General features: G+C 43.4%; 1 protein-coding gene across 25 annotated transcripts in view; it reads right to left on the reverse strand.

Annotated features, from left to right (window-relative positions):
- The window catches only part of nfixb (nuclear factor I/Xb), a 202025-nt gene that overhangs the window by 135837 nt on the left and 53319 nt on the right, over positions 1 to 12869 (reverse strand). For 8 of the 25 annotated variants that reach the window (XM_037791223.1, XM_037791213.1, XM_037791211.1 and 5 more), the window contains one exon: positions 5366 to 5897. In XM_037791223.1, coding sequence (XP_037647151.1) covers positions 5366 to 5897 — 532 coding nt within the window. The other 17 variants (XM_037791221.1, XM_037791209.1, XM_037791219.1 and 14 more) reach the window with 10 other exon arrangements.

Genomic DNA, 12869 nt, shown 5'->3' on the forward strand with positions numbered 1-12869 from the left:
TTCATTATTGTTTTAATGCATATAATTAATTTCTTGAGAATTGAATACATTTGCTACCATTTGCTAAGCAAGTATAAAGAATTGAGCTGAGCTGAGCTTTTAAATTGCTAAAGACACACCATCACATTTATTTATTAACATTAATTACACAAATAATTAAAAATCACTGTACAGTGAAATTAGGAAATAAAGCTAATCCGTGTCGCCCACAATAGGCACTTTCTGGTACAGGGACTTTTTCTATTTGCAAAGCTGTGACCTGACTGTCTTAATTCAATCATATACTCAGTGTTTTGTGTATCTTTTCCAGTATTATTCACTAAACTGGATAATTACAGTGAATATGGAGGCTGGCCTGCTACCAAGCCCATAAAGCTGCTCAGCAGTCGGACCTATGGAGCGGTGGAGAGTCGAGAGAGGTCGGTTAAAGGAGGTCAGCGGATCGGCTCGAGCGTGCGTCTTTTCACCCATTTATTTGGAAGCCTGATCATACTGGAATAATCTGTTTACCAGCGATTCCTTACACTCCGCATGCTCCGCTCTTCGTTTCTCTTTCCCTCCTTCTACGACGCTCACACACACACACACACACAAAAAAAGCAAGTGGAAAAACTGTGAAAACAGGCCAAGCCCGGGCTGTCGGAGGGCCTTCTATGCCTCAGTGCATATTAAAACAGCCCAGTGTCACTGGCGCTGTCCTGTCATGAAGAGGGGCTCGCCGAGGCTCAAACTTTATTGGGCGCGTTATTTCAAATGACAACAAAGCGTAAGAAAGTTTCCGTTGAAAAGTGTCGGACCAGCGGCGTTTTTCACACCACATGAATGCGGCTCCCTCGGCGCCGACGCTCTCCATTTCTCCGTCGGCCCGGGTTACGGCCCGGTGCCAGAACACTGGAGTACAATTCTGCTCGCGGTCGAGAAATCTCTGCTCTGCACGGCACGCTCAGCCAAGGAAAAGAAGACACAGATTTTTTTGTTCTTCTTTTAATCATTCCCTCTTTTCTTTTTCTGCAAACACTCGACAACTGACGGGACGACATAACCTGTCGGTGCGGCATCATCTTCTACTCTGACTGCACATATTCAGTGCCATAATGTACAGCCTCTATAAACCAAAACTAAAAAACTAAAAATCCCACTGTGTCCTTGTTTGGTCTCCTCTTCATTATGTAACTGCATCTGATAGCGTTACCTCCCTCTGAAGCTCAGGATATTGGGCGCAGCAGATAAGATGCGTTTGATGGATTAGTGTGACGTGAGGGCGTTAAGTCTCTCAGTCTGCCTCCCGGTCCATTCTTCTCTTTGTTGGCCTCTATTAAAAAGATACTCTCTTGGCTGTTTGTAATGTCTGGGACTACGCGCAGACACACACTGACGGGTAAATGAACATCTTATGTTCACGCCGTAACAGCGTGGAGATACGGCACAGTCTGGCATACATTACACACACAGTTTCGGATCTGGCCCGGGCACCTCTCTGGTCCGTCTGTCTCCAGCACGAAGAGGACGGATACTCTCCGAAACATCTTTTTATCATAACGGCTCAAGTAATGAAAGCTGTATGAGGTGGCTCCAAAACATGACTAATGCTGGAACGGCGTGGCTCCGTCAGACTGACAAATATGGAACACGACGGTCGAAAAACATGACCCGATCCGGGGTCCCTAGGTGGAGGAAGGCCCGCAGCGCCCGACTGGCGAGCCAGACTTTTGCTTTTCGACAGACGTGTGATCAAAGATGAGATCAGATCCCCTCTATCTCCCTCACTTCCTCCACATCCCTGAACCATTATTGTTATCATCATCAGATGCAGCGGAATCAGAGCAAAGAAAGTGAACTCATCAGTAACGCGACGATTATATATCATGATCTGTGTGTGTGTGTGTGTGTGTGTGTGTGTGTGTAGCCAGGTATTTGTCAAAAGAACATTTAGCGAGTGGAACCTTGCTTTGCAGCTGCAGAGCAGAAGCAGATCAGAGTACAGCGGCTGTGATCTGTCCCAGAAGGGCCCCGGTCTATAATTGGACAAAAGCAGAGACACATACTGTACTGTAGGGAAGCAGAAACAGAGGAGGGGGGGGGGTGTATCTCCTGTTCTGTCAATCACGACGTGTGAAAGCGGAGCCCCCCCCCCCCCCTCCCCGCAGCTGGCGACAGTGACATCAGTGGGACAAGAGAAGTGAAACGCCACAGTGGGGAAGGCGGGTGAGGCGGCTGTGGTCCAATCATCAGGCCTGGCAACTGATAGCTTCCGCAAGACACAGACACCCTGGAATGAGGAGCTAAGAATAAAACTGTACCGCTGCCACCCCGAAGGTTAGAATGGAGCCACTGTCTGCCTGTCCTTCTGTAAACTCTGCTTAACCCCACGCTGCCTCCTGGAAAACACTGCTTATACTAGGGGCTGGAAAAAGAATGGATTCACCTATGTATCGTGATTTTGATTTTTTATGCCAGAATCAATTTGCTTCATTTGAGTCTATACAGAGGTAGAAGGAGACATCATATCCGTGTCGTATACGTCGCTTGACATGTATGTTAAATGCATTTAAACGGCCCAATGAAGATGACCGTGGATGTTTAAAGAGAACGGTGCTAACGGTAAGAGCTAGCGGCGCACTTGGCGAAGTTAGCGGAAGTAAACAAAATAAGGTACTAACAAAAGGAACTATATAAACAAAATAATAACATTTTAAAATAATAAAATAATAAATGATTGATTGGATTATATTCACCAGTAGTTTAAAACATGACATGTCCCTTATAAATTAAAAAGAAAATACCACTAATTTGTGAGGGGAATGTATTAATAAATAATTCCTGACAGTGACTGATATATTTGACTTCAGGACATCTCTGACTACATACATTTTTACTGGATTCATTTAGATATTTTCAAAAGTAAAAGTCCCTAGAAGTGTATGATTCAACTTTTTCCCTTCATGGTGTAGAGTTAAAGAAGTTAACAAAAATCACAATAAATCACAATATCGAATAGCAATACTTAAAAATGGCAGTACATATCGAATCGGCACCCAAGTATCCTCATAGTATGGAATTGAGAGCTACTGTAGGTGTATCGTCCCAGCCCTAGCTTATACAAGTGGATGGTTTGTGGATGGTTTGTGGATGGTGTGTTCCCTTCTAGTCGTACAGTGCAAGGTGTTGCACACAGCGCCTGTGAGGCTGCTGTGGAAAAGCTGAGCAGGATCAGACCTAGAGACCGTCTCCCTCCTGTAGCAGTGGACTTTGTCATCAGTTCGGCTTTTTTAGCGAGCAGGGAAGACAAAAAATAGCACCACTTCATTTATGGTGGAACACAAGCCTTTACCGATTTTATGGTTACGGTCAATTAAGAGTGTGCTCTCAACTGGAGGACATATTCTGAAGAAATGGTCATATGTACAAAAAGAAATACAAATGTGATGCACACCAATCAGTAAGATGAAGGCGAGTGAAGTGTATGTATGGAAGGGGGGAGGAGGGGTGAGCGGCTGCTGGATTCTGGCACCGAGGAAAAAAGAGGCTTTCCTCCGAGGGGCACCAGGCTGCGCTGGGAGCTAATCTGAGCCGCGGTTTCGCCACGGCACATTGTGGAACAGGAAGAGGCGCTCACGGAGGCCCCCGCGAACTCAAGCGGAGTTACACACTGGGCTGAAAGGAGCCTGGCATGGGGTGCTCTGTCACAGGGGGAACGGCTGCACCTCCCTGCCAAAGAAGGAGAATTAAGGTCCTGTAACTGTATGCCAGTCTGTGGTAAGAGAGCCCTTTACTGGAGACCCGGGGTGATGGCCACTGATAGACGGTCGGCGTTTACACCTGACTCTACCTGCAAACACCTGCATGGCGCAAACAGACGACCAACTGTAAAGTAGCTTCATGTCAAAAAAGGCAAATTTGCACATATATCAACTGGTAAATTAGCACATTTGTAGTATTTGTGGTACAGCTGGGCTGGAATTGTAAATATCATAAATTACGCAAATAAGTCACAAATAGCACACTGTTTGACACACAGCATCATCAACCACTGCTTCATTGATTAAAAGACATTTTCATTATTTATTTTTAAACAGAATCACATGACAGCTGCACGCCTCAAAAGACTTAATGCTGTTAATAATTGTACTGCTATGAAAATGGATTATTTGCAATGCGTAACAGTTCTGATCTCCCAGGACGCCTGCACTAATTCATATAGAATTTTAATTTTACTTAAAATGACTAAAACTAAATATAAACTTATTGTTTGTTTTACATCAGATGAAGCGTTTATTTCCCTTCCTTTTTGCAAAATCAATAAAAAAAGATTATGTTAATTTCACATTTTTGTATTGCTATTTAGTACGAGAAAAAAGTATCAATATTTATTATTTTTTCTAACAAATGGAATAATACATTTGACAGTGCCAGTTGCCCTCAGAGAATCCATGCAGGTTTGTATACACATGACACTAACAAATATTTTCACCACCCCTATTTTAACTTTACGGTCACAGCAGGAAGCACGTGGGCCGAATATGGAAAAATAAAACATCTCATAAACAGCCGGAGGCAGAGCCACAAACAGAAAAGTCTCAATTTATGTGTGTGCGTGTGTGTGTGTGTGTGTGTGTGTGTGTGTGTGTGTGAGCAGTACAATGAAGGGCGAACAACGATCGGGGCAGCTCGGGTGAGCTCCTGTGTGTGTGTGTGTCCACTTGTGTGTGCGCAGAGTGGCGTGCGGCTGAGGCGGCCGAGGCTGCAGACTCTCGCTGCCTCCTAAACTACCTGGGACTGGGCCAGCTGTCACTGTACGCTCCAGACCACCACACACACACACACACACACACACACACTCACACTCACCACACCGCTACTGATACACACCAACCTCACAATAACATACACATGGATTACAGACACATGACAAACTGCCTCTCACACACACACACACACATGCACACGCAGATAAACAGGTTTGCAGATGCTTTTGTTTACAGATGGCACCGGGAAACATGCACGTTTGGATTTAGACAAATTTGCACACAAATGCTTGAACAAATGTACCAACGCAAACATATCTCTAGGTAAATACAGGTTGTAAGCCCGACTGTCGAATTCTCAGAATCTCTTTAAACCAGATCGAAATCCGGAAAGGCATTTTTTTTTAAAGATGATCCTGCGCAGACTGTCCCTTTAAATGTCAAGTTCTCTTAGTCCTGACGGCGTGTATCAAAGCCTGGTGTTGGCTCAGTGAGGGGCAGAGTCTAATCTGGGACTCATATTACAAACTGACCTGTGTGTGTGTGTGTGTGTGTGTGTGTGTGTGTATGACACACGAAGAAGAAAATGCGATGTGTGTGTGTGTGTGTGTGTGTCATACCTGGTGAGTGGACGAAGTAGGCCAGGTAGAGGTCCAGCTCCTTGACCGCCACTCCAATGTGGTGCGGCTGGACACACAGGCCGTGGTTGGAGCACTGGGGCGACTTGACCAGCCGCTCGCCGTCCGTGCTCTCCAGGGGGCTGCCCTTGAACAGGATGACCATCACCAGGTCCAGCCGCCACACCTTGTCGGCCTGGCGGAGGCAATCAATGCGGCGGATCTTGCCCTTCTGGTCGGGGTTGGACAGCACGCAGCAGGGGGGCTTCTTCCCCGTGATGGTGAGCACAAAGTCCTCGCGGAACTCCGGCCGGATGTCCTTGCGGAGCTTGGCCAGCAGGCGCGAGGCCCACTTCTGCTTGATCTCCGGCTTCTCGCCGAGCAGCTCGTCCTTCACCGCGCGCTCTTCGTCCTTGGTCATCCTCTTTTCGTGCTTCTTGAAGTACTTGCGCTTGCGGGCCTGCAGGTTGAACCAGGTGTAGGAGAAGGCACGGACATGGGGGAGGAGGGCCTCAATGAAGGGATGAAATTCATCCTGACGAGACAGAGACAATGTGGTGTTAGGAGGCTGAAAATAAAGGCTTTTAGTTTGAAAGAGAGCATGTAAATATTCAAAATAAAAGAAGTTAAAAATATTTGACAATTTTAAATTAAAAAAGGGGCAATAGAGTATAATAAATATTATATTTTAAAAGTATTAGAATTACATGTTCATTTAAAATATAATTACCGTAGTTTAATAAAATATCTAAATTCCAAAAACGCAATTAAAATAAATATTCTTATCTAAAATATCAAAACATTTTATCATTATTACAAATTAGATTAAATATAAATAAATATGCACAATAAACAAGAAAAACTGTAAAATGCAAAGCCTCCTTTTTCATAAATAAACACTGAAACATTCAAGACAGCAAATACAAAAACGCATGAATTCTAATCCAAAAGCAACTGAAAAGCTGAGCCAAGTTGCGCTCCCAGTTTTCTGCTGCAAAAAAGTAAAAGTTATTCTGCTGCACCATTAATACCTTCACTACATATCTCTGGGCGACAAAGCCCAGATCTCGCCACAGCGTTCCTGTGCCAGGGTTGCCACACACCGGTCGCTCACCACCGCCGAGCTTTGCCGCCACAAGACCACTGTTGAAATGTGCAGCTAAAAGATCAGCCATACCATTCCCCTATCTCTGCTACCATGCAAAAAAGGGAGCTCCAACCAGACTCACATCATTTCCACAACAAACTGAACGCAGACAGAAATCACCACAGAAAACCACACTGCTAGAGGAAGACAGACGGCCTGGTAGTTACCATTTTGCACTCTCATCATAAATTTGGCACAGCGTTTAAAGTGAAAAAAAAATCTCCTGCACCAGTTTTTTTTTTTTTCCTCCCGCGCTCCCCAATGTAAAGCGAGCGCTGGTTTGGCTGGAGAATAAGTAGATGAAAAAAAACTTGTGGGGTTGTAAAAAAAAAATAATAATTAGCAGAATATGCTGCTCACTAAAAACAGTGGGCCAAAGTTTAAAACCAAAACAACATTGTTTTTTAGGACGGATTGCAGTAGGACCACGGCCAGCAGCTCATTACACAAAAGCCAAAAAATACAAAAAAAAGACAGATAAAAACTTGTAGCAACAAATATTGTCAAGTAAAAATAGAAACAGTATTGCACGGTGTTAGAAAAAAACAACTTCAACAACGCACTTAAAATAAACAGTCCTTTGTGCTTTCCAAAAAAATTAAAAAAAATGAACCTTGACAAAAAAAAAAAAAAAAATCCTTGGCAAAGTGTAAGTGGTGGTGGTGTCTGTTCTGATCCCTGGGCCCGGCGCAAGACTCACACACACTCACACACTCTCACACAGATGGGGGGGCCAGGGAGAGCAGAATGGGGAAGAAAAAAAAAAATAGAGAGCCGAATCAATGTTGGACGAGCGCATACGACCGCTGGCAAAGCCGAGTGCTGCTTCTTTTTTCCCCTTTTCTCTCCAACTCTCTCTCTTTCTCTTTCTGCTTCTCGCTCGCCGTCTCTCGTCCTCTCCGCGCTCTTTCCCTAACCATTGCTTGAGCCTTTGCCAATGTGAGTAGGGCCCACCTATTTGGCAACAAGATGCCTGTAGCCCAGCCAATGCGTTAGCTTCAAGAGCTGAAAGGGAGGGAAAAGAGAAAGAGGAGAGGGTAGGGGAGGGGGGGGGGGGGGGGGGGGGGGGGGGGGGTGTAGTGGCAATGATAGAGAGAGCGCGCAGGAGAGAGAGAGAGAGAGAGAGAGAGAGAGCAGGTGGGAGTGTAGGAGAGAGCGCAGCCTTGTCCGACGCTGCACAATTTGCCAAATCGACAAGTTCCACTTTGACACGGAGGCAAAGTTCAAGGGAGCAAGTCTCCTCCCGCACCAATCCCCTCTGCCTGCCTCCATCTTTACTATGGCCGCCGTCTCCCGCCCCCTCCCCCCCACACAAACCCCCGCCCTCCTCCGTCTCTCTCTCTCTACCCCTCTCCCTGCTTGCATAATGCCACCTTGGCAGAGGATGGCAAAGAGAGGACACACAGCTTCAGAATCCCTCCAGACCCCACCACCGGCAGCTGCTCGTGGGTTTACCACAGCAAACAAAGAGGGAGAAACAAACCCGGGCGGCCACACTCCTCTGGCTGCACACACACACAAATCAATGACGAGATGATTTAGAGGCAGAACTGGTTACAGAATTTCAAGGGGAAGGCGGGCAGGCAGAGGGAAGTGAATTCGCCTCAGCTGTATTGTGCAGCACTGCGAGCAGCAGATAAAATGGTCAGCGGGAGTCGTGTTCGGCGTCTCCCACGAAATCCCCCCCGAACCCAAATTTGCTCCGCACCTTCCTCCCGAACCCCCCGGGAGGGTTTGGCGTTGGGTCTCTGCGAGTGGCGACGGCTGCCATGTTGCCTCATCGTGATAGCATGTCATTCAGAGTTGCACCTGCTCCGCAGACGGCTAGTCTGAAGGCAGAAGTGCTGCTGAATCATAGACGAGAGGGAACGGAGGCTCCAAACAAAAAGATCCAAAACATTCGCCGTGAACAGACATCATATCATGTGCTCTCTGACAATGCAACAAACAATGTCACGTAGCTCCACTTAGAAGCACATGGAGTCAACAATCGCAGTTGAAAGGAGAGCTGACACGATTAGTACATCAACAGGACATTAACCTAAAACTATTTGGATTATCAATGTCCACCGAGGAAATGATCAGTCGACTAATCGGTTAAGTTCATTTAATCGACAGATCTGTAAAACTGAGTTTCTCCACAAAGAATCACACAAAAGCACCACTTTAAGGCCCAGTCTACACGTAGACAGAGATTTTTAAAAACAGATATTTTCCCCTCCTTTTAAAAAATAAATTCTGTCCACATGACCTTCGTTTTACAAAATATCTCCGTCCACACTCAAATGCAAAAAACGACTCCAAACCCTCGCCTTCATATTTACATGTCATTTTAACAAATTCACTTTTTTGTTCAAAATATTTAAATTATTTTTTTCCAAAATTTGCCAGCCACTCAATAGATTACCATTGTTTTTTTTGACTAGTGAGAGAAGCAAATGTAGCAGCATTTGGCTGGTGGCTGGTGCTAATTTCCAACCCCGGTCACCACAAGTGAGATCACAAGTTAAGGGTCAAGGGATTTTGTTAACACACTTCTCCTTCCCTTTCCTTCGGCTTCATTACAGTCAGTTTGATAATAGTAACTGTTGGTGGGGGGGCTGGGATTCCTGTCATCACTCTGCTGTCATCAACTGTCTCTTTACATGCATAAATGAGGAAAGGGAGGTCGTTCAGGTTTACGTCCACAGCCCTTCTGAGTGCTCCAGACCTCGCCTTCCATCGCCCAAAAGTATTCGGCCTCGACATGTTAAATGTCCTCCCTGCTTTGGCCTCCTGTGACTGAAACATTTTCCAAATGTAAAGTAGTAATTAGTCTGAGCAGTGCTAACAAAACGTAAAAAGGCCGGTAGTCCGCCATCTTTGTTATTGTTTCTGGCGTATGCTCATTACACAAAGCAACAATGGGCATGTGCGAAATGAGGAGAGCACGTCATCGTTTCCCAAACACTTCATTTTACACGTTTCACACCGACACAAAGGAACCAGAGCTTTTAAATATCTGCACCTTAGAAGGCGTTATCAAAAATATCAGTTTTTGTGACCCAAAACTCTGTTTGCGTGTGGACGAGAGGACAAAATATCAATTAAAAAAAATATCCGTATACATGTAGACAGGGGCCTAATGATTTTGTCGACTAATCGATTAGTTGATTTAATCGACGGATCTGTAAACATGAGTTTCTCCTCAAAGAAAATAACACAAAAGCACCACTTTAAATCTGGTGTTTACCAGAGATGTGCTGAGAAGTTTCTTGGAAATAAGTTATTCAGCATGAAAAAAGCATTAAAAATGACTAATCAACTAAAGAAATCTTAGTTGACTAAGACCAAAACGACCGATTAGTCGACTAATTAAAACAGTCATTTATTTTTTTAAGTAAAAATGCCAAACTGGTTTGCTGGTTCCAGCTTCTCAACAACGAGGATTTGATGCTTTCCTTTGCCATGTATGATACGAGAATTTTTTGAGACTGGGTGTCAGATAAAACAAGCAATTTAGCTGACCCAAATGCTTCAAAGCTTAAACCGTTGCCATGGTAATCAACCTCCAAATCAGTATTGGAATGCTTCGTTTTTTATATATATATATATATATATATATATATATATATATATATATATATATATGAGTATGTAATAATGTAATAAAATATAAATCCCAAAATAGCCCATGAAATAAGGAATAATCCCACAACATGATTCATTACTCTTGTTCAACATTAATTATTATTATTTATTCTCAGAAGGATGTGGCTGTTTGTTATGTGTAGAGGTGTGTGTGTGTACACTGGCATGGTCCCCAAGCTTCCAATACTTTCAAATATTTCTCACCAAAGCTTCAAAGCCCAAAAAATGGTATTCGGACAGCTCTACAAGCAATATACAAAGATGTCACCTTGGGATCTGAAAAAAAATCATAATAGGCATTTTTCACAGCTGTCTGGGATTTTATAGACAAAATTATTAATAGAGAAAGTAATTGACAGATTAACCTATAATGAAAATGACTGTTAGCTGCAGCTCTAAATGAATATTTGAGCACAAATTTTAATTCATACACTTCTCGTTCAAAGAACTATAGGTGCAATCACATTGATCAAAAAAGACAGATATTCTGTCAATCTTTAAAAAATGACCGAGGTTATTGACACTCAACCAAATCAACATGGCGTTATGCAAACAAAAGGTAGAGGCACTCAAACACACACAATAGCACCACCATTCCCTCACTAATAGTACACACTACGGCCTCCGCTCTCATCCCTAACAGCAATACATGTCAGCTTCATCTCCTGCAGCCATCAGCCTAATGGAACAGCCATCGTCTGCTAACACAGTGAAGGACAACACACCTCCACACTGCTCATCACCTTTCCCTGTGTCACTGACCACGGTTAGATGGAGCAACAAAGCACATTCACACATCTCACTGTGGTGGATTCATATCTGTGTGTGTGTGTGTGTGTGTGTGTGAGAGAGAGAGAGAAATATGGCATTAAAGTTCAATCTAGTTCTGTTCCCATCACCTCCTGCAGTATAAACAACATCTGAAAACTTAACTGGCACTTGAATGCTGTTGCTGTTTGTCTGCTTTTCACTCCAAATTAAGTCTTTCTGCCAAAATGCAAATAAACCACCATTCAAATGTCACTGGAATTTGACTACAAGGGGGTTTAAGTCATTTTCCTTAGCTATGCTATTTGCAGGAATAACATCCAGGAATAACTGTTATGCAGATTCTTTCAAACTGCCAAATGTGGAGGGAGAGACGTGACATTGAACCTGTCTGTGGGAGAGCTAACTGTGGATGAGCATAGACTAGCATTTACAGACTAGCATGTGTGCTTTCTCTGCTGCGCCACAGCGGGCCTGTGTGACGTTCAGGTGTCACGTTCAGGTGGAACGTTCAGGTGTCTGTATTAACATGGAGCTTCTTTAGGTTATCGAGCCAACAGAAACCGTCATGGAAGGTTCATCTTCTTACCTGGAAATTAAATTAACGCCAAACGCGCGTGGCCTTCATCTTTAATCCGGGTTTATGATCAATTAGCAGTCGGTGTTTTCTTCCTCATATTTTATATAATATAATATGTGAATATGTGAGAGTTTCCGGTGTTTCATCTTTTCACCTTCGAAGTCTCCAGAAAGAAGAAATGTATCCAGTCTGCACGTGATGCCTTAAGGGTCACATTTCAGGCTTGGAAATTAAAAAGAAAATGACAAGCGATCCCCGTCAGTTTCTCTGACACACCGATATTCACCCAAATTAAAGTCCTGGATTATTTGTCCATGTTTCTCTGGCTAATTTCCTCCAGACCCCGTTATTAATACGACGAAAAACGTAGCCAAAACAATTAATAATGCGCCATTACTTTCCCCCGTGTGTCTATCTTCTCACAGGGAACTTGAAATGTGAATACTTAATAAAAAAGCATGAAGGTATCATCGATGGAGTCTGCCAGGAACAACATGGACATGAAAAAAGCTGAATGAAGACGGGCTGGCATTCCCGCCAGCGACACAGTTATTGTGCTACACCGTTACTAAAACCCGACGTCAATTAATACCGGAGGAGAAGACCCACAACACACGAGCATATGTATTATGTATGTATAATATATGAATGTTAATGTAATAAACGAGCTTTCCTGTGAGGCCCTGAACGACCCGGATGACTGCTGGAAACGGTTCTGATTTACATTTAGTATTTTTATTTAAAAAAAATCAAGTTCGTATTTAAAATAGATAAATCTAAATTCATGTAAATATAAAAAATGTTGCTGATGTGATATTTTGATAATTATTGATATTTAAGACCCCAAAATCGATTTTCCGTTGCAAAAGCGTCGATTTCAAAAGGTTTCAAAGTATGCTGCATAAAAACCCTCAAGCTGAATTTAAACAGTCCACGACAAGACAAAAGAAATGATTTTGAAGTCCTTTTTTTTTATCAATTCTCCGCACGTCTGACCGAGACTGTGGAGTTGGCTGCCAACTTCAGATTAACTCTTTGAGTGAGGAGAGAAAAGGCTCACAGACTCACAGTCTGATTCATTAGTGCGCCTGTGAAACGACAGAGGAGGCTCCATCCGTTAAATACTTCATATATTGGGGCTATTTATTTCACTCTGCACGAATAGCCTTAAAATGATTCTATTTATTGTTTGCTTTTATTTAACTCCTCAATAATTTCCATTTTATTGTGCTTTTTTTCCCCCTAAAAATTAAAAGAATCAATATTATAATTTAATTTAGGTTTAATCATGTTGATCAGAATTCGATTTTTCTTTCAGTCACTTCAATGTGGAACACTCCTGCATGTCTACATGAATTTGTCCACTATAAGAGAATACATGC

Source organism: Sebastes umbrosus, chromosome 14 (genome assembly GCF_015220745.1).
Source record: "Sebastes umbrosus isolate fSebUmb1 chromosome 14, fSebUmb1.pri, whole genome shotgun sequence".
NCBI classification, from domain to species: Eukaryota; Metazoa; Chordata; class Actinopteri; order Perciformes; family Sebastidae; genus Sebastes; species Sebastes umbrosus.